This window comes from Lissotriton helveticus, chromosome 3_1, assembly GCF_964261635.1.
Source record: "Lissotriton helveticus chromosome 3_1, aLisHel1.1, whole genome shotgun sequence".
NCBI lineage: Eukaryota > Metazoa > Chordata > Amphibia > Caudata > Salamandridae > Lissotriton > Lissotriton helveticus.
In genome coordinates, this window is record NC_136061.1 from 86,540,245 (window position 1) to 86,563,476 (window position 23,232).

Below are 23,232 nucleotides of genomic sequence, written 5' to 3' on the forward strand. Positions count from 1 at the left end.
GAATGGGGTCTGCAATTCAAGGTCCAGCTGCAGTACGAAGGAGAAGTGCCTGGGCACATTAAAGTCTTCTGAGAAGATAGGCTCTTTTATAACGAGCCCTAAACTCTGGAATCCAAAGCCAGCAAAGGCATTCTCCAGTACTGCGCATCGTTTCTCAGGCTCTGGATGCATGACAAGGCCCTAGGTGCATGCTAACATTAACAGGTTCAGGTGTACAAGACAAGCCAACCTACCAGTTACCTTGGAATCTAGGAGGTTAAACACAGCCCTCCCATCCTAACTGAACGAACGATGGTGGCCCATTTGATGGCACTGCCCTATCCTTCGACAGACTGACAACACTGGGAGCAGTACTGGTTGAAGTGAACCGCGCCCACTTCCACAGCACATGTTCCACTGTCCTCAATTCAAGCAATCAAACTGGGGCCTTTGTCCCAAGGTTTGGTAGTGAAACAGTCTAACTGGAGTTCAATGGGTCCCCTCAAACCCCTGGGAGATTCTGTCGCAGCACCTGTCGTACTGCTCATAGCCATGTCCTACCCATGCTACAATATACAAAGACAATGTTGAACGCAATGGGGTAACCCAATATCTCTCAGAACCTGGGCAAATATATCATAAATAACAATTGGTTCTGTGGGGTAAGAACATCTCAAAACATTTATGTAATATCAATGAATCTTTGGTAGCAAAAACCTCTCACTTTTTTTTTTCATCAAACATTGCACAAATTCAAAATAAAGGCTGTCTAGTTATTCATAAAACGGAACGACACAAGTGACATGAATTTACAGTAAATAAAGTGCCTAAGTCACAGAAGGTGACAGTGTATTATACATGAATAATACACGGAAAAAGATTTTTACAGGGAAAAAGGAATTTTTCAAGTCCAAACAATATATGCTTTAAGTATCTCTAGTCCAAGGAACAATTTCTTAATAATTGAAGGACAACAAGCCCTAAGGTGATGAGTATATGGTTTTAAATATGTTTTTTTTACTTTGTATGTATAAATTGAACGAAACATGCTTTCTGAATAAAAAATTAATTGCTAGTAAACATCAGTATTATGATAATAGTCCATCTTTAATTAGTGCTAAAAAAGAAAGTGCATTTCATGAAAAACAGGGACCGCATCATTTTTAACCTTCATTCTCTGGGGAGCTAAGCACAGGCAGGAATATGGTCATGAATTTCACCAATCTGTCATTCAGTGTGGGATGTAGAGCTTACATGACTGGGCTTTCGGGGCATTGAATTGACGCTGCTGTAGTAATCTGCGAGCTTCTAGTAACACAGGCATCACACATGTCAAATTGTTTTGCATCCCTCTTTAGAAAGTCTACATTACGCCTCAAGCGATCGAATTTGCCACTTCGGTAGAAGTTCCAGTGTTGGCAAAGTCCCAAGTCAAAAAGCCAATAATCAGATTTTTGCATGTCTAGATTAGTTTGCTTCCAGATAGAACTGCTTGCCTGAGATATAAGATTGTAAAACCATGCAGGCATGAGACCTCTGAGCCTAGCTGCTCAAGCTCCACACTTCCCGGATATGCACATCCTCCAAGCATGCTTCCAAGTATCATGCATGAGTGGCCTTGTCCCCACACTTTTTAGGTCTAACCGGATCATGTTAAGAAGCGTGTTAGAGCTTGCTATTCTTGCCTTGTCGACCAGGTTGACAAAGGCACTTTTCCTAGCCACAGATTGCTTGAGGCTGCCAAGCTGCAGGTGAACCTGAGCGGACTAGGCTTTTTTTGGTAGTTGGAAGACACATTTATAAATTCTAGTCATCAATGCATACACCAGCTTCGCATAATTTCCCAGCATGATTTCTCTGCTGTTCTACAGAACTGGTAATAAACCATCATCAAAGCTTTATTCGTTATACAGAATATCATAAAAGCACATAAAAATATAAAATCACAATTCATTTAACAATACATTTTAAAAAGATTATAGTAAAAAACCTTTGGTATCACAATAAATAGGTTAAGAATATATTAAACATTAGCAGCTTTGTGAAGATTTAAACATACAAAAGATTCAGCTAAAACTTAAATCATTTAGTAGCCTTCAGCCTAATCATCCAGGCCCAACTAAGAAATTTGGCCAACCCACACACTAAGGTTGTGCTAGCATCAGCCTTAAGTATTCGGAGTGCAACGGAGTGGTCCCTGGTTCCAAGCAACAGACACACAGGTTTCAGCCATTTCTGTCTGGGTTTTGCGTAGGCTGGGCATACAAAAAAGACATGAGGGATATTTTCAATGACACCTTCACAGATTGGGCAGTCAGGTGAGGTTTGATGTGGGGGCTTCCACTTACAGGTATGATCGTGAAGAGGGATCTATCTCTTGGTTTCTTAATAAAATCTAAGTAAGACTCCAGGCGAGGCTTTAATTTATGCTGTCGAAATGCCTCAGTCAGCCTACCTAGATTTGGGTCCCTCTGCTCTTGGTCGTCAACCCATGTCCAATAGGCTCGCTTGATTTCAGCCTTGGATAACGATACCCCAGGCTCCCAATCAGTTGGCAGGCCCGTTACGAGCAGAATCTTCTTTATATTTCTAATCCAACTGATTTTATGGGCTCCATGAAGGTTCAAAACTTCTCTTAAACCATCTACATACCTTGAGAGCTCCGGGGTCCGCCATAGCTGAGCCCAATATAAAAGGGGGCGTAGAGTGTCTAGTTCCTTGATAGAGCGGCGACCCAGATCCCTCAGGACTGGTTTGGTGGGAGTACCCCTCGGGAGCGATACAAGTTCCCTAAAGAACTTGTTCTCTGCAGTGACTAAACACTGGTAATAGCTTTTCCTGCACAACCTGGAAGATCGATTCCATCCTGAAATCCCACAACTTTTTGTTTTTGTTTTTTGCCGAACTTAAAAAGGCGGCTTGAAGTGCTACATTTCAAATGGACTCTTTTTGCTTCTGAAAAGGCCCTCGTGAGCCTAGCTATAAACCTAGATATGTATATTGTGGGACTTTCCCGATGTTCGTGCCAACCCGCTGCCACAAGTCTAGATTGTTGAGTCTTTTCCCTCCAAAAATGATATTTGACTGTTCTAAATTCACCTCCAACTTATTTGAGTTTGTGTATTCAGAAAATGCACTTATCTGCCTCATCATGCCCATTCTTCATCGACTCACCAACACGAGGCCAACTCTGAATATAGGAGGTGGTAGGAGAGTGATTTCTTCACAGGTTTCAGTGAGAGAGAATTTTCTTTATCCAGTGAGGTCAGAAAAGAACAGGAGAGAGCGCAAGGGGGACAGAACATACCCTTGCTTTGGGCCTTCCTCGTTTGTGATTTTTCTTGAGGGGAAGCTTCTGTCGTCCAGTTTTATCCTCAACAAAATGTCATACCATAGGACTGAATGCAAATATGCATTTCAAAATCTGCAGTCTTCTTAACAAATATAAAATTCCTATTATACGTATAAATACGGACATTGTTAATGGTCCTCTAGCTAATGGCACACATTTATATAGTGGAAATAAACGTGTTACATTGACCAAGCAGCTACAAATAGTAAACAAAGCCAAAATAAAAAATAAATACATTTGAAATGCCAAAATCTCACTTCATGTAGTCAAAAAATGTCCTTGATCTGTAATGTTTTAATCTTTTTCAGGTTTGTGCAACATTTACCACCTAATATTTTGTCATCATTTTTCCCGCTTTATGCCTTAGGTCTGTCAGGGGATAGGAACATCTAAGTCAGTGATACTCCAAGATCGAACCGGGGGCCGCTTGGGCCCTCTTGACCTTTACATGCAGCCCCCCTGGTGAACAGCAGCAGGAGTTGCTGAGCACTAATATTCAGAAAAAAAATGCTAAATAAACGGGCAAGCATTTATTAACCTGCAAATAAATGCTTGCCCATTTATTTAACATTTGTTTAAACCTACTTACACATTCCCTGACCTACCCAGACCCCTACCACTACCCTTCTGGCATCAGTGCGGCCCTCGTTCACATCACAGCCTGTACTTTGTGGCCCCTGGGCAAATGTTTGCGAGTACCCCAGATCTAAGTTGTATCCAAGAGGGTGTCACATTTAGTTATTGCATGCTAAGCGCCCAAACGCTCACTGTTGCTGGTAGAGGATACAGAGAAGCTACAATCTTAATGACAATATCGATTGATATAAGCCTTATTTCGGTAGAGGTCATAAAAGCTACGATTACAATAAAAGCACGTTTCTGTTCTTTAAAAAAGCAGAATACAAATTTACAACGTGATTGGTTTGTGTGGATCTTACTGCAACAAGATGATCGATTAAGCTTGTGATACAATGATGCGAATGTCATATCCAAAGAGTTAAAATCTTTAAAACAGGGAATCAATTAGTATATACACAGTTTAGTTCTTATTATTTAGTGCGTATCATCATTAAAAGCTGAGATAAAATCCTGTAATACTTCATTGTTACAGTGGAATATAAAAATTCCGAAGGACACTCAATTTTCCTTGGCTAACGGCAAAAGTTTTAGCGAATAAAGTGCTCGTGCATAGTGGGTCCAGCAGCTTACACAAAGTTTTAAGGTCCCTGCTAATCGGCTTTCAGTTAAGGCTATGTCTTTCTTGTGAGCACCTTACGCCTTATAAGCCATGCTTTATGACAATATCAAAAAATAATTTTAATAGGAATGAGCTTAATTATCTAATTTTACTTTGCGAATGTTCGATTATAACATCTCCCCCAAAAGTAACTCTTGAGTTGGCAGCAGACCACCAACACTCGTGACTGTAGAATTTAATGCAAATAAAAACAACAGACCCCTGCAAGTGCCTTATGTCGTGAATGACTCAGGTATTTCGGGAGAGTGATTTTAACCCATCCCATGCTCATGACGAGCTGAGCTCGTCATGAGCCACGGCGCTCCGGTGCTCATGACGAGCTCAGCTCGTCATGAGCCGTGGAACGTTCGCATGCGGGGATAATTCCCCTGCTGTGCGAGCGTTCCACGGCAGGTAATGCACCTGTGACGAGCTGAGCTCATCATGAGCACAGGAGCGCCGTGCCTCATTACGAGCTCAGCTCGTCATGAGCGTGCGGGCGCTGTGCGCGCCCCCCTCCCCCCAGCGCTGCGGGGGAATAACCCCCGCAGCGAAGGGGTTAAGAAGGATAGTCAACTAATATATAGTTGAGCCTAATTATTCAAGGATTAGTTCCACTTTCAAGAAGAAAATGGGTCTCCGTCCCCCTCGTCTCATTTTCTGGAGCCAGTACCAATGGGAGAATGCTACTGGAACCACTTCAGAAGCTTTGACGTCAAAGATGATCTCTAACCCTTTGTCCAGCACAAGACAGGGCCTGTCCACTAAGCATACCTTTGGGACTGCAGGAGGAAATAACCTCACAGTGTAGCCTTTTATAACAATTTTTAAGACTGATCGGGCTACAGAAATTACTGCTGAAAGTCTAGGTTCCTCTAAGGGAGCGGTATGAGATGACCCCTTTATGATTACCAAGGCAATATCAGACTCTGATGCATCACAAACACTGGTATGTTTGACATATTTTCCCATTGGCCACTTGGTACCACCAAAATATTGAGCTTATTACCAGGGCATCAAAAAAAGTCCACCCATATCAGGGTGGAGTGCTTTCGATCAGGTAACTTAATCTTCAAAAACAAAAATAATCATGGGAGGCTGTCCCTACAACCTACAGGGAGGTTCAATTGCTTTCCATGCTTTCCATGCCCAAATGAACAGTAAAACCATTGTACCTCATCTAAAAACGTATGGCTGGCATTGCACATAACTCCCACTATATTAAGTGCAAGCTAGACAATTACAGACCCTGGAACTTTGTATTTGCGCTACAAGCTGTAATAAAAAAAAAAAAAATGAAACACTAGTCAGACATATCCTTGAGCTTCACCCAATGTGGAAGCAGCTGGCTTCTTCGTGCCACATATAGGTGGGTACTTAAGAAAGACCTGTTCGTGGCACTATGCAACATTTGTGCAAATGTAAGATCTTAGCCTTTCCCTCAAACAATGCCCAAATAGCACTACATACGTGTCTTTGAAGATATCCTGCCCCGTCTTCTGTGTTTTTTTCTTGACTGCCTCTTGCAGCTGGAATCGTGATTTGACTTTAGCCAGAGGAGCCTTACACTGTGCGGACACTTCCTCGGGTCTGTCCAACATGTGCTTGATATGGTCGTCGATTGGTGGGATTGGTTCATCAGGATTAAAGGCCTTGTGTTGCAAGCACTGTCAAAGAAGAAAGACAAAAACATAAAAATAAATTCAAGTCTCAAACCCATTCCTTTTATAACAAAGACAGGATTGAAGTCACATTACCACCAATTCATGTTGATAAGAAATGGTGGCCCACAATAGCACATATTTGTTTTGACAAAGCAACTTCAATTTCACATTGGCTGCAAATCGATCACCAGCTTATTTAAAGCAAAATTGCCATTTCAGGTTTGTGGTACTCAACACAGATTACCAAATGTCTTATATTACAAGAAGTGTGCAAGAAAAATAGTTTACTTTTGTCTCAGCTGTTGCAGTGCTGCTCTTAAATGTGATAAGAAATATTGTTGCAATTTCAAAACATTTATTTTTAAATCAAAAATATATTATAGCATCATTGGCCGCTGCTGGATACTTATCTTGCCTATGTTAACAGGTGGTGCCGAAAGTCGAAGGGCTAAAAGCATATTTGCAAATTCCACCCACCTAGCCTAGAATTTTCTAAAAAAAACTGCATTGTCTTCAGTTGAACTCTAATTCTTGTTACATGAAAAGAGAAATGCTTAAAAACTATCTTCTCCACTAGCAATCAATTTAGTAAAGGACATGCTCTTAATGCGTGACGTTTACATGCTGCCGAGATGGAGCCATTTAGAACAAGTTACTTACCTTTGGTAACACATTATATGGTAAAGAGCTGCCGATCAACATTAGACACGCCCCCACCCTGCACATCTTCAAGAAGACCCTCAAGACCTGGCATTTCGACTGACAGAAGCTGCCCATAATCCCCCCCCCCCGCCCAAGACATTGAGACCCTCACATGTGAATAGCGAGCTTGAGAATTCTGATTGATTGATAGATACGACAATAAGTGCCATCTCTGTGCTGTGTTGGCTTCTAAGGCCAAATTGCATACTGTCTAGTAGACAGTTTGCATTAATAAAGGCAGTCAAGTGTTGGTTAACAGCCTTGTCTATAATTTTGGCTGCCAGTGACAGCCGGAATATGAGCCGATAGTTACTCGGGTCAGTAGTAGGGAGATTGGTTGTTTTTCATTAGAGTCAGGATAGAAGCTCTTTCAAGACTTTTGAAAAGTACCCTGTTTCAAGCAAATTTTTGAAGAGGTTTGTTAGATGATACAAAATTATTTCAGGTACTTGTTGAAGGATTTTACGAGTGGCAGGATCCTCTGGAGACTCGGATTTCGTAGATTTAATGAGTCGTGTACCTAATCCATAGTCAGTGGGGAGAAGCAAATTAATGGTTCTGAGCCCATGGGTAAAGCATTATCATCTGGTAGGCTAGGATTCCCTGTATGATTCACTGTAAAAACTGAATAAACATCTTCGACTTTGGATTGGAAAAAGGAGGCCAGTGTACTGTTCTCTTTCGATTGCCTTGTTTTCTTGATGCATGTCAACACAGATTCGTACAGACCCCCCACTGTCCGTTTTAGGGACCACCACTATTGGCGACACCCACGGTGTTGGTCTAGTAGAGTGCTCAATGATGTCATGGTTTAGCAAAGACTCAATTTCTTTTTCAACAGCCTCTTGTAGATTAAATTCAACTTGACTATGTCGTTGAGCAACAGGAAGAATGTTGTCATGAATGTGGATCTGTTATTTCCATTGTCTTAAGCTTTCTTAATCCATGAAACAATGATAGAAACTGATTCACTATGTCATGATGATCACTGATATTCTAATTCGGATTTACTCTGGGCTCCTCTTATCTCCATGTCAGTGGCTTGTTTGTTGGCAAGTTCTTCAGATCTGTCCACCATAAGAACATGCTCTAGAGAGATCGTCTCTCAGCATCTGAAGGAATTAGACAGGCAACCACCTATGATTCTGAGACAAATTACTTCTTAGTTATAACATTTGTTGAACTAACAACGTTTGATGAGCTTTTCAAGTCTTTCAACAAATTGCTCCATCGTTTCACCATCTCTCTGTCTCTACTGTTGAAGATTTACCTTTCATAGTCAACGTACGGCATTGGATTGAACTTGAGTTTCAAAGCCACCTTAACATCCTGGTAAGATACTCTGTACACCTGTGGTATTTTCTTTATCACTTCTTTTACTCCGTCTCCTGCTATGTTCTTAAGATATTTGATAATCTTTTTGTTATCTTCTTCTTTGATGGTGAGTAGCGTTTTTGTATCTTGCTCTTCACCACTCTCAACCTTCTGCAGTGTACCTGGTTTTCTCTGCCTTTAGCCTTTCTTTGCGTTTATCTGCTTCCCCTCACAGCGTTCTTGTGCACCTGGCTGTCACTGCTTGTTGCGTTTTTGTTCCTGGCATTCACTGCCTTTAGCATTACCGTACTGAATGAATGACGGCTCTGGTTTAGGTTTTAGTGTCTCACTTCTTATCCCGTCGTATTAGCAATTTTCTTACCGAAAATAAATTAAACTTTACGTTAAGCCTTAAGTGTCTTCGTAAGTCTTGTACTGGATGGAGTTATGCTTTAACACAACATACACCAACCGTCTAGTCTTCACTGACTGAAGTGCACATGGCATGCACGAGCAGTTTGCTGGACCTCGGCAAACTCTTTTGGAGATCACTCTCGACTCTTCGGTTTGCGGGGTTTGAGTATCCCCCATCTCGTCACCAGTTGTAGCATCCTCCTCAGACTGGAATCATGTAAATGAATTACACCACACACGAGCTCAGTATTACACGTCTTTATTCTCTAGAGTGTTACTGTTAACTAAACTGTACTGAGTCATGAATTTTATTAACCACACAAAATCATTAACGTCAGTAGACTACAGAGTATATGTTAGGAAACATAAGAGTACTGTGCTCTACAATACAGAAGGCACTACAGAGTGTCAAAGGGCACTGTGAATGAGGAACTAATGTAGGCGCATAGGGGTGAGCCGTGTGTGGCTAACTGTCAACATAGCGTCAGAACTGAATGAAGTTGTGGTGGTGGCTACCGGTGCTAGTTGTTGACATGCAGGGTCTACTGCAAGAGTTCTTGCGTCAATTCCGGCACCTATGGATATTCACAAGTTGAGGATTCTACGATTAGAATTATCCATCAGAAATAAGAATATTGCTTTGTCATTACTGTGCAACGTCCCCAAATGGACAACTGGTGTTTTAAGTAGAAGTGAACTATAAGTCAGAAAGATAAAATTTTCGATTTTTCTTCCAGGCATTCACCTTTCTCTTCTCTACTCTGCAAAAATGTATGATCTCTGCCTCCACTTCTGTGGAAGCTTGCTATTTAACTTCTGCTTATATCCAGACTGATTCTCTGCTTCCTTAACAGCCTGTTCCTTCAAATCTTCATACCTGAATTCCTGCTCTTCCACCTCAGCTATCCTACCAGGCTTCGCCTCTACTTTCACTTGCTTTGCATTCAGCTCCTGTTCCTTCTCTGTTTATGCAGCAGGCTGCTACCTGTCCTCTGCTCACCTGATCCAGTGGCTCTGCTGATCTATCAACCTGTCTCACCTATGATTATCTAGTAGGACACTCCTTTTCCACTCTGTAGAATCCTGCATATTTATTGTAAGGTGTTTTACCTTCTATGCTCAGCCAGTGCCTGTGCTCTGACTCATTGGAATGTTGGAGTCTGATGATGCCTCTGAATGTTGGGACTGTGAGAGGCAGAGCGACAGTTGGTCATGGGCTGAGCAGCTGACAGGCAGCTCCTGGTGGGGCTCTGATCTACCACATAACTACATGATGTCTTGTACCTTACTACATGTTATCTTCATGGAATAAAGAAACCTGAAATACTACCTTCCCAAGTGGACCTTCTTCACTACATATTTTGGTGACGAGGTGACGAAGAACCTACGGCTACAAGCAAATCTCAGGTACCGGACTTATAAGTGGACCTGGGGATGGCGCAACGTCCAGAAACTAGACTGGGAACAACCTCAAATTACAGAAGAGGAGGTATCCAGAAGATGGTAATTTTTACGAACAAGAAACAGATGTACTTTACAATGAACTTCAAAGATAACAAGATGGAAGAAAAAACTACTACAAAGAAATTAAAAGAAGACATCAAGAAACAAGTAAGCATTAAGCACTACATCTTTCATCCCTCTTCTTTGCATCTGTGTGCAGGCTGGTGTCCGGTTTGCGTTGTGCCTTGCTCTTCCTTCCTTTCCTGCCTGCCTGGCCAGTGGGTGAGTTTGGGGGTTAGTCCTTGGTGCGTCCATGTCTCTCTGTGCTTTGGTTGTTTACTTCTCCTTCTCCTCTGCTTCCTTCTCCTTCTTACCTTTTGTTGGTTAGTATGCGTATAACCTTTTCGTTCTTATTCACTCTCTGCTTCTTTCACCTATCTTATCGTAGCGCTATTGTGCAAGACAGCTCTTTGCCTTTGAAATCATTAGCGCATTGCTCGCTTTGCTCCTGAATTAATTTGTGCCTGATTCCTGAGTCGATTTATATCGAAGCGCTATACTGTTAAACTGTGCATTAATTAAGATACTATTGTGCATTGCTGCCTTTGCCTGCTCAACTTATGTGTGCCTGATTGTGCCGGTGCCACTTCCCATTTCATTGCCATTAATAAGCTTGTGCCCCAATCTCGTCCTGCTTTGGCTTTTGGCTTGCTGCCATTTTGTTGTTGTTGTTTTGCCTCCCAGCCCGGCTCTCCACCCCGCTCCCGCCTCCCAGCTGCTCCTCCCTCGCTCCGCCCCCCTCCACTATCCACTTATGACAGATGCATCTGCGCGCAGCGTTCACGCGCTGCGGACGCGCCCTATGCGCGCCGAAGGTGAGCCAAAGGTAAGCCCGTCTACGCCCGTCCGCGCCTGGACCGCGCCCAGCACCATACCCCCTGTCCCCCGCAAAATCCTATCCACCCGCTTAACGTACGACGACGCCACCCTCTCAGCACTCAACCCCGGCCGTCTCCCAGACTGCTACCAAGCCGCCCCAGGACACACCCATGGACCCTTCACCTGCCACTCCTGCAAGCTTGACTGAATCAGAACCCACACCAAATCCACAAACTCCACACAGAACTCCGACACCAACCACCTGAAGTGCATCCTGCTCAACACCCGCTCGGTCCACAGACACGCCATTGAACTCTGGAACCTACTCGACACCACATCGCCGGACGTCGCCTTTCTTAATGAAACCTGGATGAACGCCTCATCAACGCCTGACATCGCCATAGCCATCCCGGAAGACTACAAGATCATCCGAAAGGACCGCATCAACCAAACAGGAGGAGGCATCGCCATCGTCCATAAGAACACCACCCGCATAACGACCTGTTCCGATGACAACTTCGCAACCGCCGAACACCTTCACTTCCAGATTCACACCAACCCTAAGACCACACTCAGAGGCACCCTCATCTATAGACCACCTGGACCCCGCACACAATTCAGCGAAGACATCACTGACTTCATCAGCCCACACGCCCTCCCCTCAGAGGACTACATTCTACTGGGAGACCTCAACTTCCACCTGGAAAAGAACAACGACAGTAACACCACCGCCCTTCTGGACAACCTCGCCAATCTCGGACTCAAACAACTTGTTGACACCCCCACCCACATTGCCAGGCACACGCTCGACCAATCTTCACCTCCAGCAAGCACATCTCCTTTAATCACACCACAGCTCTCCATTGGACGGACCACAGCTGCATTCACTTCAACTACAAAATAACTACGAGCCACAACCACCCACAACCAATTCCCCGGAGAAACTGGAACAAAATTACCACCGACCAGCTCTTCACATCGCTTCACCAAAACCCTCCTGCAAAATCTTCGGACCCAAACCAAGCAGCCACCAACCTCACACTATGGATCACCCACAGCGCTGACGAATTAGCACCCTTGAAAAACCATCAAATCAAGCAAGGCAGCAAAAAAACCCTTGGTTCAATGATGACCTTAAAAAATCCAAGAAGATCTGTCGCACCCTCGAGAAAGCCTGGCGAAAAAACCCAACCACTGACAACCTGGCTGCCTTCAAGAACGCCACCCGCAAACACCACCAACTGATCCGATCCACCAAGAAATCAGCATTCAAGGATCGACTCGACAACAACGCCCACAACAGCAAGGAACTATTCAACATCGTCAAAGAGTTTACCAACCCCACCGCCGGCACCAATGACATCACTCCCTCCCAAGACCTCTGCGACTCTCTAGCCTCGTTTTTCCACAACAAAATTGCTGACATACATAACAGCTTTGGAGACCAGTCCACCCCACCCACCTCCGAACTAAAAACCCCCTCCAACAACCTTTACGCCTGGAACCCAATCACCACTGAAGACACCATCCGCCTGATGAACACCATCCACTCAGGATCACCAACCGACCCATGTCCCCACCATATTTTCAACAAAGCAGACTCCGTTATCGCACCTCTTCTCCGAGATGTCATCAACTGCTCCCTCAACTCCGCTACCTTCCCGGATAGCTGGAAACATGCCGAACTCATCGCCCTCCTGAAGAAACCCACAGCAGACCCCACCGAACTCAAGAACTACCGCCCCATTTCGCTCCTCCCTTTCCCCGCAAAAGTCATTGAGAAAGCCGTCAACAGTCAACTCGCCGCCTTCCTCGAATCCAACAAATCCCTCGACCCTTCACAGTCCGGCTTCCGAGCCAAACACAGCACCGAGACCGCCCTCATCGCAGCAACAGACGACATTCGAACTCTACTGGACAACGGAGAAACAGCCGCCCTCATCCTACTCGACCTCTCCGCAGCCTTCGACACAGTCTGTCATAACACCCTTATACAACGCCTCAGCAACGTCGGAATACAAGGAAAAGCATTGGACTGGATCACCTCGTTCCTCACCGGAAGAACCCAGAGAGTCCACCTCCCCCCTTTTAGATCAGAAGCCACCGAAGTCACCTGCGGCGTACCTCAAGGATCTTCACTCAGTCCCACCCTCTTCAACGTATACATGAGTCCCCTCGCATCCATCGCATGCCAACACAACCTCAACATCATCTCCTACGCAGACGACACACAGCTGATCCTCTCCCTCACCAAAGACCCAAACACCGCCAAAACCAACCTACACGAAGGGATGAAAGAAGTAGCCGAGTGGATGAAGAACAGCCGTCTAAAACTGAACTCGGACAAAACGGAAGTCCTCATCTTAGGATCATCCCCCTCCGCCTGGGACGACTCATGGTGGCCACCGTCGCCTTTCTTACAGAAACCTGGATGAACGCCTCATCAGCGCCCGACATCGCCATAGCCATCCCGGACGGTTACAAGATCATCCGTAGGGACCGCATCAACCAAACAGGAGGAGGCATCGCCATCGTCCACAAGAACAGCATCCGCATCACGACCAGCTCCGACAACCCCCTCTCAGCCGCCGAACACCTTCACTTCCAGATACACACGACCCCAAGACCACACTTAGAGGCACCCTCATCTACAGACCACCAGGACCCCGCACACAATTCTGCGAAGACATCACTGACTTCATCAGCCCACACGCCCTCCCCTCCGAGGACTACATTCTCCTAGGGGACCTCAACTTCCACTTGGAAAAGAACAACGATAGCAACACCACCACCCTTCTGGACAACCTCGCCAATCTCGGACTCAAACAACTGGTAAACACCCCCACCCACTACGCCGGACACACGCTCGACCCAATCTTCTCCTCCAGCAAGCACATCTCCTTCAATCACGCTTCAAGACTCCACTGGACGGACCACAGTTGCGTCCACTTCAACTTCAGAAAGACCACGACCCACCACCACACACAACAAGTCCCCCGCAGAAACTGGAACAAAATTACAACCGACCAGCTCACCACATCGCTAAACCAAAACCCTCCCGCCAGATCATCGGTCCCAAATGAAGCAGCCATCAATCTCGCACAATGGATCACCCACTGCGCTGACGAATTGGCACCCTTGAAAAAACATCACAACAAGCCAGGAAGCAAAAAAGCCTCCTGGTTCAATGACGACCTCAAGAACTCCAAAAAGAACTGCCACACCCTGAAGAAAGCCTGGCGAGGAAACCCAACCACAGACAACATGACCGCCCTCAAGAACGCCACTCGCAAACACCACCAGCTGATCCGATCCACCAAGAAATCAGCATTCAAGGATCGACTCGACAACAATGCCCACAACAGCAAGGAACTCTTCAGCATCTTTAAAGAGCTTACCAATCCCAACGCCGACACCAACGACATCACTCCCTCTCAAGACCTCTGCGACTCTCTAGCCTCGTTCTTCCACAGCAAGATCGCTGACACACACAACAGCTTCGGCGACCAGCCCACTCCCTTTACCACCGAACTGAAGCCCACCACCACCCTTTGCGCATGGAACCCGATCAGCACTGAAGACACCATCCGCTTGATGAACTCCATCCACTCCGGATCACCAACCGACCCATGCCCTCACCACATCTTCAACAAGGCCGACTCCATCATCGCACCCCAACTCCGGAATATCATCAACTGCTCGCTCAACACCGCTACCTTCCCAGAAAGCTGGAAACATGCCGAACTCAGTGCCCTCCTGAAGAAACTTACAGCAGACCCCACTGAACTTAAGAACTACCGCCCCATCTCGCTCCTCCCATTCCCTGCCAAAATCATAGAGAAGACCGTCAATAGTCAACTCGCTGCCTTCCTCGAGTCTAACGGCTCCCTCGACCCCTCACAGTCTGGCTTCCGAGCCAAACACAGCACCGAGACCGCCCTCATCGCAGCCACAGACGACATCCGAACACTACTCGACAACGGGGAAACAGCTGCCCTCATCCTCCTGGACCTCTCCGCAGCGTTTGACATAGTCTGTCATAGCACCCTTGTACAACGCCTTAACAACGTCGGGATACAAGAAAAAGCATTGGATTGGATCATCTCGTTCCTTGCCGGAACAACCCAGAGAGTCCGCCTCCCCCCCTTCAGTTCAGAGGTCACCGAAGTCATCTGCGGCGTACCACAAGGATCATCGCTCAGCCCCACCCTCTTCAACGTCTACATGAGCCCCCTCGCATACAGCACAACCTCAACATCATCTCCTACGCTGACGACACACAGCTGATCCTCTCCCTCACCAAAGACCCAAACACCGCCAAAACCAACCTACACGAAGGAATGAAAGACGTAGCCGAATGGATGAAGAACAGCCGCTTAAAACTGAATTCTGACAAGACGGAAGTCCTCATCCTAAGATCATCCCCCTCTGCATGGGACGACTCATGGTGGCCACCGGCCCTAGGCAGCGCACCAAAACCAACGGACCATGCTCGCAACCTGGGATTCATTCTAGACTCCTCCCTCTCAATGACCAGACAAGTAAACGCCGTCTCATCATCATGCTTTAACACCTTACGCATGCTCCGAAAGATCTTCCGATGGATCCCCACCGAAACAAGAAAGTCGGTCACCCATGCACTTGTCACAAGCCGACTGGACTACGGAAACACCCTCTACGCCGGAACCACAGCCAAATTACAGAAAAAACTCCAACGCATTCAGAACGCCTCCGCCCGACTCTTCCTAGACATACCCCGCCACAATCACATATCCGGTCACCTGAGAGACCTTCACTGGCTCCCCGTCAACAAGAGGATAACGTTCCGCCTTCTCACCCACGCACACAAGGCCCTCTACGACCTAGGACCCAGATACCTCAACACGCGCCTGACCTTTTACACCCCCACCCGCCAACTACGTTCATCCAATCAAGCCCTCGCCGCTATTCCACGCACCCGAAGTACCACCATGGGAGGAAGATCATTCTCCTACTTAGCGGCCAAAACCTGGAATTCTCTCCCCACCCACCTCCGCCTTACACAGAACCACCTTTCCTTCAGAAAACAACTCAACACTTGGCTATTTGATAAGTAGTGATCCCCCCTCCCTCAAGCGCCTTGAGACCCTCTGGGTGAGTAGTGCGCTATACAGATGTTGACTTGACTTTTGTTCACTCTCTTTATCTCTTCATCGCATTTTAAATTGTTATTCCGTTAGTAGGAAAGGGGATATACGTAGTATCCTGCATATTTATTGTAAGGTGTTTTACCTTCTCTGCTCAGCCAGAGTCTGTGCTCAGACCCATTAGAATGTTGGAGTCTGATGATGCCTCGGAATGTTGGGACTGTGAGAGGCAGAGTGACAGTTGGTCATGGGCTGAGCGGCTGACAGGCAGCTCCTGGTGGGGCTCTGATCTACCACATAACTATATGATGTCTTGTACCTTACTACATGTTATCTTCATGGAATAAACAAACCTGAAATACTACCTTCCTGAGTGGACCTTCTTCACTACACACTCCTTACCTAGCTCCTTCACTTTTGCTTACCTAGCACTCTGCTCCCGCTACCACAACTTACATTGAAGCCAGCTCCCATCTGCTGGTGTAGCAACCTTCTACAACTGGGATTGCCTGATGGTCTGCAATCTTTACTTGCCCAGCCACCTGCTCCCCATCTCTGCTTACCTATCAGCCTGTTCCCTATCTCCTAGTAGCTTGCTCCCCCTATCTCCTAGTAGTCTGCTCCCACATCTCTGCTTATCTAGCAGCCTGCTCCAGTACCTGTGCTTACATAGCAGTTGGTCCCCACACCTGTGGTTACATAACAGCCTGCTCTTACATCTGTATTTACACAGCAGCCTGCTCCCATAGATCAGATTGGGCAGGGATCTTCTCAACAACTCAGACTGCCTGACGGCTTTCTTACTATCTCTCCTTTACCAGCAGCCTGCTTCCCACCTCAGCTTACTTAGGAGCCTGCTCCCCAGTCTCCAAATATTTTGCTCTCATACCTCTGCTTACCTATATAGTAGCTTGCTTCCATACATGTGCCTACATAGCAGCCTGCTCCCACACCTCTGCTTACCTACATAGCAGCATGCTCCCAAACCTGAACTTAAATAGCAGCCTGCTACCACATCTGTGCTCATATAGTAGCCTGCTCCCACACGTGCTCCCATAGCAGCCTTCTCCCACATCTGTGCATACACAACAGCCTGCTCCCACACCTGAGCTTACATAGCAGCCTGCTTCCACATCTGTGCCTGCCTAACAGCCTGCACTCACGTATATGCTTATCTAGCAGTCTGCAGCCATGTATGTGCTTACATAGCAGCCTTCTACCACACCTGTGCTTGTATAGCAGTCTGCTCACACACACGTGCTTGCCTAACAGTCTGCTTGCTTAAAAGCCAGCTGTTACACGCTCCCCTCCTAAGCTTTTCTAGCGGTCTGCCACTTCACCTCCATGTTTGGCAATCTGGTTGTATCTTTGACTGGGAAATCCCTCTAGCCACCTTGTGCACTCTATGAGACTCGGATACAGGCAATACATCAATAACGCATAGTAATTTAAAAGGTAATGTCGATGCTGTTTCTATATAAAAAGAGAGAACTTTATTTACAAAGAGGTGGCTGGTACAGCAATATGTAATCCTCTGCAGTGAAAACAACTCTGCTAAACATGAAGTTCCTTTAGACAATTAACTGGTTCAGTGTCCTCTGCGGGTGCAGGCCTTGCTACAAAGATTCCTCGCTATCAAGTACTCTACATAGAGGCTCTTCGACCATGTCAGCTAGAAAAACGTACTGCGACAGAGTTCACTTGTCTTAGAAGATTCCCTGTGCTAGGCGCACTTGGTCTCACTCAGTACGTAGGAAGGAGGGTTGCTATGATGGGAAGCACTCACACCCAAGTCAAGCTTGTGCGTGCCAGTGGTGAAGACAAGCACAGGCACACACCGGGGAGCTTCACAGAATGACCAGGGAGGCCCATTCACCACCCAGCCAACCAGGGCCGGCGCTAGGCAGTGTGGACAACCGCCCAGGGCCTCGCACTCAACCCACCAGCATGGGGCCCGCAACGGTGGTGTGTCCTGCTTCCCTGGCGATCCATTTTAAAGAAAGGTGTTGCTTTGCAATTAGGGATCATGGGAGGGGCCCCCTTCTCTGGGCCTCTCATGGATGGTGTCTGGAGGTGGGAGGGAGACGCTTCCACTTGTCCCAATCGCAAGGAGACCATTCAGGACACTTCGGGACACCCATAGTCCAGCATTTTAGCCCCCCCTACCCCCAGTTTTAACGTTTAGCCCACAAGCAATTTCACACCTATCGGACTGAAGGTGTGAGAATTGCTTGTGGGCTAAATGTTAAAACCGTGGGGCGCTAAAAGAATGGGCGTCCCGCTGTGTCTTTGAATGGTCTCCTTGCAAGGGGCAACTTATCTAAATTAGAGGGGCCTCGCACATTCCCTTTATGACCAGGGCCCCCCAAATCCTAGAACCTGCCCTGCAGCCAACCAACCGTCGATAATTTCACCATCAGAATGATACTTTTAGTCAGGATGTAAAATCTTGCATCAGTGTCCAGGTTGCAGTTGTCGTTCATCCTCCTAGGGCGGAAAGCTTGGTCCAACTGTCACATCCCATTGCCGGCTCGCGAACTGGTTGTAAAAAATACGAACGGCAGGAGTCATGAAATTAACTTGAAATGCCAATTAACCAGGCCTCTAGTTTTGTAATCTGTGTGTTCCCTTCATTTGCAGTTTTCAAATTATACTTGTGCTCTGTAAAGTTCTATTTCTGCATGGCACGAGCAACTGGGCTAGCTACAAATTCAAAGCACCCCAATCCAAACCAAACAATAACAGGAGTGAATCATTTCCTGGGGACAGCCAAGTGAATGTAATCGTCAAATACGTCCACCCCCTCCTTTTCGCAGTCATACTGCGGTTTACAGCGATTTAATAGCCCTATGTGCCGATGAGTTTGTCGAAAACGGCTAATGTGCACGTTTGTGAGCAGTGTTGTCAGATTTTTTAAGCATTCTATAGCCCAAAGCCAACCAAAAAGTAGCCCAAAGTAGCCCAAAGCCAACCAAAAAGTAGCCCAAAATAGCCCAATATTGCTACTTTAAGGAGGGACAGGGACAGCGTCAAGCAGGCGATGAATGCATTGGAATTGATGTTGCAGGTAGGCTGCCAAGTAAATATTTGTCTAATAAAGCGCTTTAACACTACTTTGCTGGAGCGCTGTATATATATTTATAATCTGGCAACTAGCACAAACCAAAATTTTACCGCACAACCGGGAATAATATAGCCCAATCTGGCAACACTGTTAGTGAGACGCGAGAGGTTGAACCGCCGCTAAGATGGCCGCAAGCAGACAGCCAATAGGAAGGAGTATTAAGACAGGGCCAATGAGGAGGAAAGCCGCCGATGCGCTGTGGCGAGAGAGGTGTGAAGACAGCGCGCGCTACTCCGCTGACGCAGTGTTGTTGTCACTGGATGCCGGAGATTAAGTGCCTACCAAAGAGTGCCTGCTCCAGCGAAAGCATGCAGAATTGATTCACCACTTAGTGGGTTAGTGTTTTTTGTTGTTGTCAGGACAGTATTCACTTCAGCATTTGTTTGTTTACCAGTCAGAACATGCGTTTAACTTGGCTTTCTCAGTTTACCGGTCTACAAAATGCCCAGTGCCACCTAGACACTAAATGAAGTGTGAGCTCGTGACTGAAATGCTGCAGCTAGCACTCAGAAGGGGGGGAGGCAAGAAGCTGCTATCTGAGACAGTCAACCCTGATAATAAAAAAAAATGTATGCTGCGCCTCTGTAACGCATGTGTTGTAGATTAGTCAGGGCCTCTCAGGCTTATTCTGGGACAGCTCCCATGTTTCCTGAGGCTGCAAATGAGTTTCCATGAAATACACCCCCTTCCTCAGTACAAATCGCTGCTGGATGAGAGGTGGGCCCTGGGGTAACAAGTACTTGAGATTAGCTACCATGGTTGCACAGTTTCAGCAGCGCTAGGTATTCTCCAGCGCTGCTGAAACGGTGCCACCTTCTCTTGAGTGCCTGAACGGTCTCAGAGGATGGTGAGGTGAGCGAGGCTGGCAAGTCCTGTATGAATGCGACAAGAGCTATGGGATAGAAGTCGCCTGTTTTACAAGATAAAACTCCCGTTAGAGTCATTAAGTGAAATCTTGTTACAGAATGTACTCGTTGTACACTTTCAAAGAAAACAGTCATCACAGCCAATAGGGTAATGTTTATTTAATGATGTTGGCACGTGTCATGAAAACATAGGGTTGTAAATTGATTCTAGTTAGAAATACTGAATTTCAAAACATATTCAAAACTAGATACCAAGAGCATATTGACTAACCGTGATTACATGAGAGCTATATTGCACAGGAATATATTTAAGGAGAGATGAGATGCCATTGTTAGAAAAAACGAATTAAATGTAAATTGATACTTGTATAGCGCACTACTCACCCGCAAGGGTCTCAAGGCGCTTGTACGAATACCGCTGTGGAACTCATCCTGGCTTTCCCTGTGAGGTGTCCACTCCTGGGCACCCCCAAGGTGGAGGCCAGGCATCCTTAGCGTTGTGGGGGCCGTTGTGGAGATTAAGCAAGCTATTGCCCAGAGTTGCAGAGTGGGACTCCATGATTGGAATAGGCACCGAGACGAGAATTATCACGTCCGTGGAATTTTTGAGCTCAAGACCCGCCGAGGCGGGAATTGAACCCTGGTCCCGGGCTAAACCTCTGCATCAGGGTCTGCCGCTCTAACCATTGAGCCACACTTCTCCACGCCGCTTTCAACCTGCATTCTCTAGTTGTCTCAACATATATAAAAATACAGATATGAATTTAACCAATCTGCCATTCAGATTTATATTGAGCGAGTTCAGGGTTTCTAGAACAGCCTGTCGACAGTTCCGCACATTCAAGAAGTTAAATTGCTTAACTAAGGTTAAACCCGGTCTCCGGGGTACAAGTAATACAGGTCACAAGCATTACATGTAGGATGGATTCCTGCTCCTCTTTAGAGTCTGCATTTCAGGTCGGGCTTGCCACTTTGGTAGGTGGTCCAGTGCTGGCAAGACCCCAAATCGAAAAGCCAGCAATCTACTTTTTGTACGTCTTGGCTATTCCACTCCAAGCAGGGTTGCTTCTTTGGGTTACTACATGATGATATAGCCATCCAGTTATGGGTCTGCTGGGACAGTAACTCGTTATTAAAATGTCTACCTACAGCCCGAGCACAGGCAAGCACCACTTTCCGTCAGGGGTTTGAGACAGGTAAAGGGTGTCCGTAGTAGGGCAATAGTTATGTACCAGGGCTTGAGCATCTCGAGGAGCTTGGCTTTCCCTGAACAGTTCTGTACAGATTGAACACCGTGTGCAGAATAGGTTACCCTTTCATCGGTGGCTCATAGCTGCCATGAACTCGACTACCCATGAAGTGTATGATATAGGGTCAATATTACGAATAACAGAAGCTTGCTTGATCTATGTGGGTTGTATGTATAGTAGCAGTAAAAACGCTTCATATTATTAGATTTTCTGCAATTACTTTCATAGTTTTATCTGTAGATCGGCTTCTGTCAGGTCGTCAGTCCACTGCTTGGTAGTAAATGCGCCGCAAATACGTTTTTTCTGAGCATAGCGGCGCATTTGGCCCAACGTCTGTGCATCAGGCAGATTATAGGCTTCTAGACTTCTCGATCACTTGTGCAATTCTGAGTCATTATATGTAGCTCTAATTCTTCGTATAATAGGTATTTTAATGAAGTTGGGTCAGCCTTGGCACAATCAACAATATAATTGACAGTACTTCTTTAATGGAGTGTTACCAAACATTTTAGGCCTAATTAGAGTCTAATAATACAGTGAGGAGTTGCTGACCGTAGATGCAATAAATTGCATACACCTCTTAATTTTTTTTAATTGAAATTGGGGATGGCCTTGTTGTTCATTACCGGGGATGTTTACAATAGATATGGAAGCAGTTTCATGTGTAGGGCTTTGAATGATAGATTAATCGCTTTTCCTCCAAACATTTCACTGGTGCCAACAATTTCCGATTGACCCTGTGAAATGCCCAAGATAACTTATTATCGAAGGTCACTCCAAGGTAGTCATAGTGGTTTGATACTTCAATTGATGATTCTCCTAGTACCCACTCCCTAGCTTTTGTGTGACGTCCCCAGGTCATAATTATTGTTTTGGACAGATTAGTCCATAGTCCATATTGTACAAATGTAGTAGTTTGATTTGGTGTTGTAGTCCTTTTGGCATCTGGCTGGATTACTAGGACATCTGCATATGCCAGATATGTTACTGTGGTACCTCCTAATTTTGGAGGAATACCCTGGTCAGCCTTTAATAACATTTAGGTCAGCAATGTATAAGGAAAATAGTAGTGGGGCTAGGATACATCCTTGTCTAAGGCCGTTTTAAGTACAAAATTTAGGTGGTAATGTGTTGTCGGTAGCTAGTATAACCTGTATCCAAGTATTGGAGTGCAGTTCAATGTTGAGGTTCAAAGGGTTACTATCTATATCCCATGCTTTAAGTTTGTCCGCATTTGCCGGTTAACCTTGTCGAATGCAGTGGAATTCAGGAAGCAGGCATATAATCTTTTCTGTATGCATGGTTTACCCCCCCCCCCCCCTCCCCCCCACCGAGTAAGGACAATGTTAAAATGTTATCGACCGATGAGCATCCTGAGCGAAACCATGTTTGAGTTATAGAAATTAGGGCATTGTCCTCCGCCCATTGCCTTAATTTATTTTAAAGGTGTTTAGCATAGAGTTTCCCATCACAATCCAATAATGCAATTAATCTGTAGCTGGTTGGATTCATTTTGGGCCCTCGTTTGTATATTGGATGTGCGATTGCCGCATTCCAGGAAGATGGAACTTTCCCTGACTTAATTACATGGGAGAACAATGAACTCCTATGGATTATATTTAGTTTGGCCAGGTCTATTGGTATACCATTTTTGGGTCCGGCTGCTCTAGATGGACGAGAACTTTTTATTAGGTTGGATATTTCTTCCTTCGTAATATCAAGGTATGGTACAACATTTTTTAACGGTATATATTGGCAGCTGGTTTTTGATTTGTACAATGTTTTAATATGGGTTCCCCATTTATCACTAGAGATAATAAGTCGTCTGGCTGTTTATAAGAAGTTGTACTATATCCAACCAATGGCCAATAAGCTTGTTCAT

General features: G+C 45.7%; 1 protein-coding gene across 1 annotated transcript in view; it reads right to left on the reverse strand.

The window, feature by feature from the left end:
- XRCC5 (X-ray repair cross complementing 5) overlaps positions 1-23,232 on the reverse strand; it is a 511,073-nt gene that overhangs the window by 253,276 nt on the left and 234,565 nt on the right. Inside the window, exon 14 of the mRNA XM_078679276.1 lies at positions 6,039-6,235. Coding sequence (XP_078535402.1) covers positions 6,039-6,235 — 197 coding nt within the window. The remainder of the gene's footprint in view (positions 1-6,038; positions 6,236-23,232) is intronic.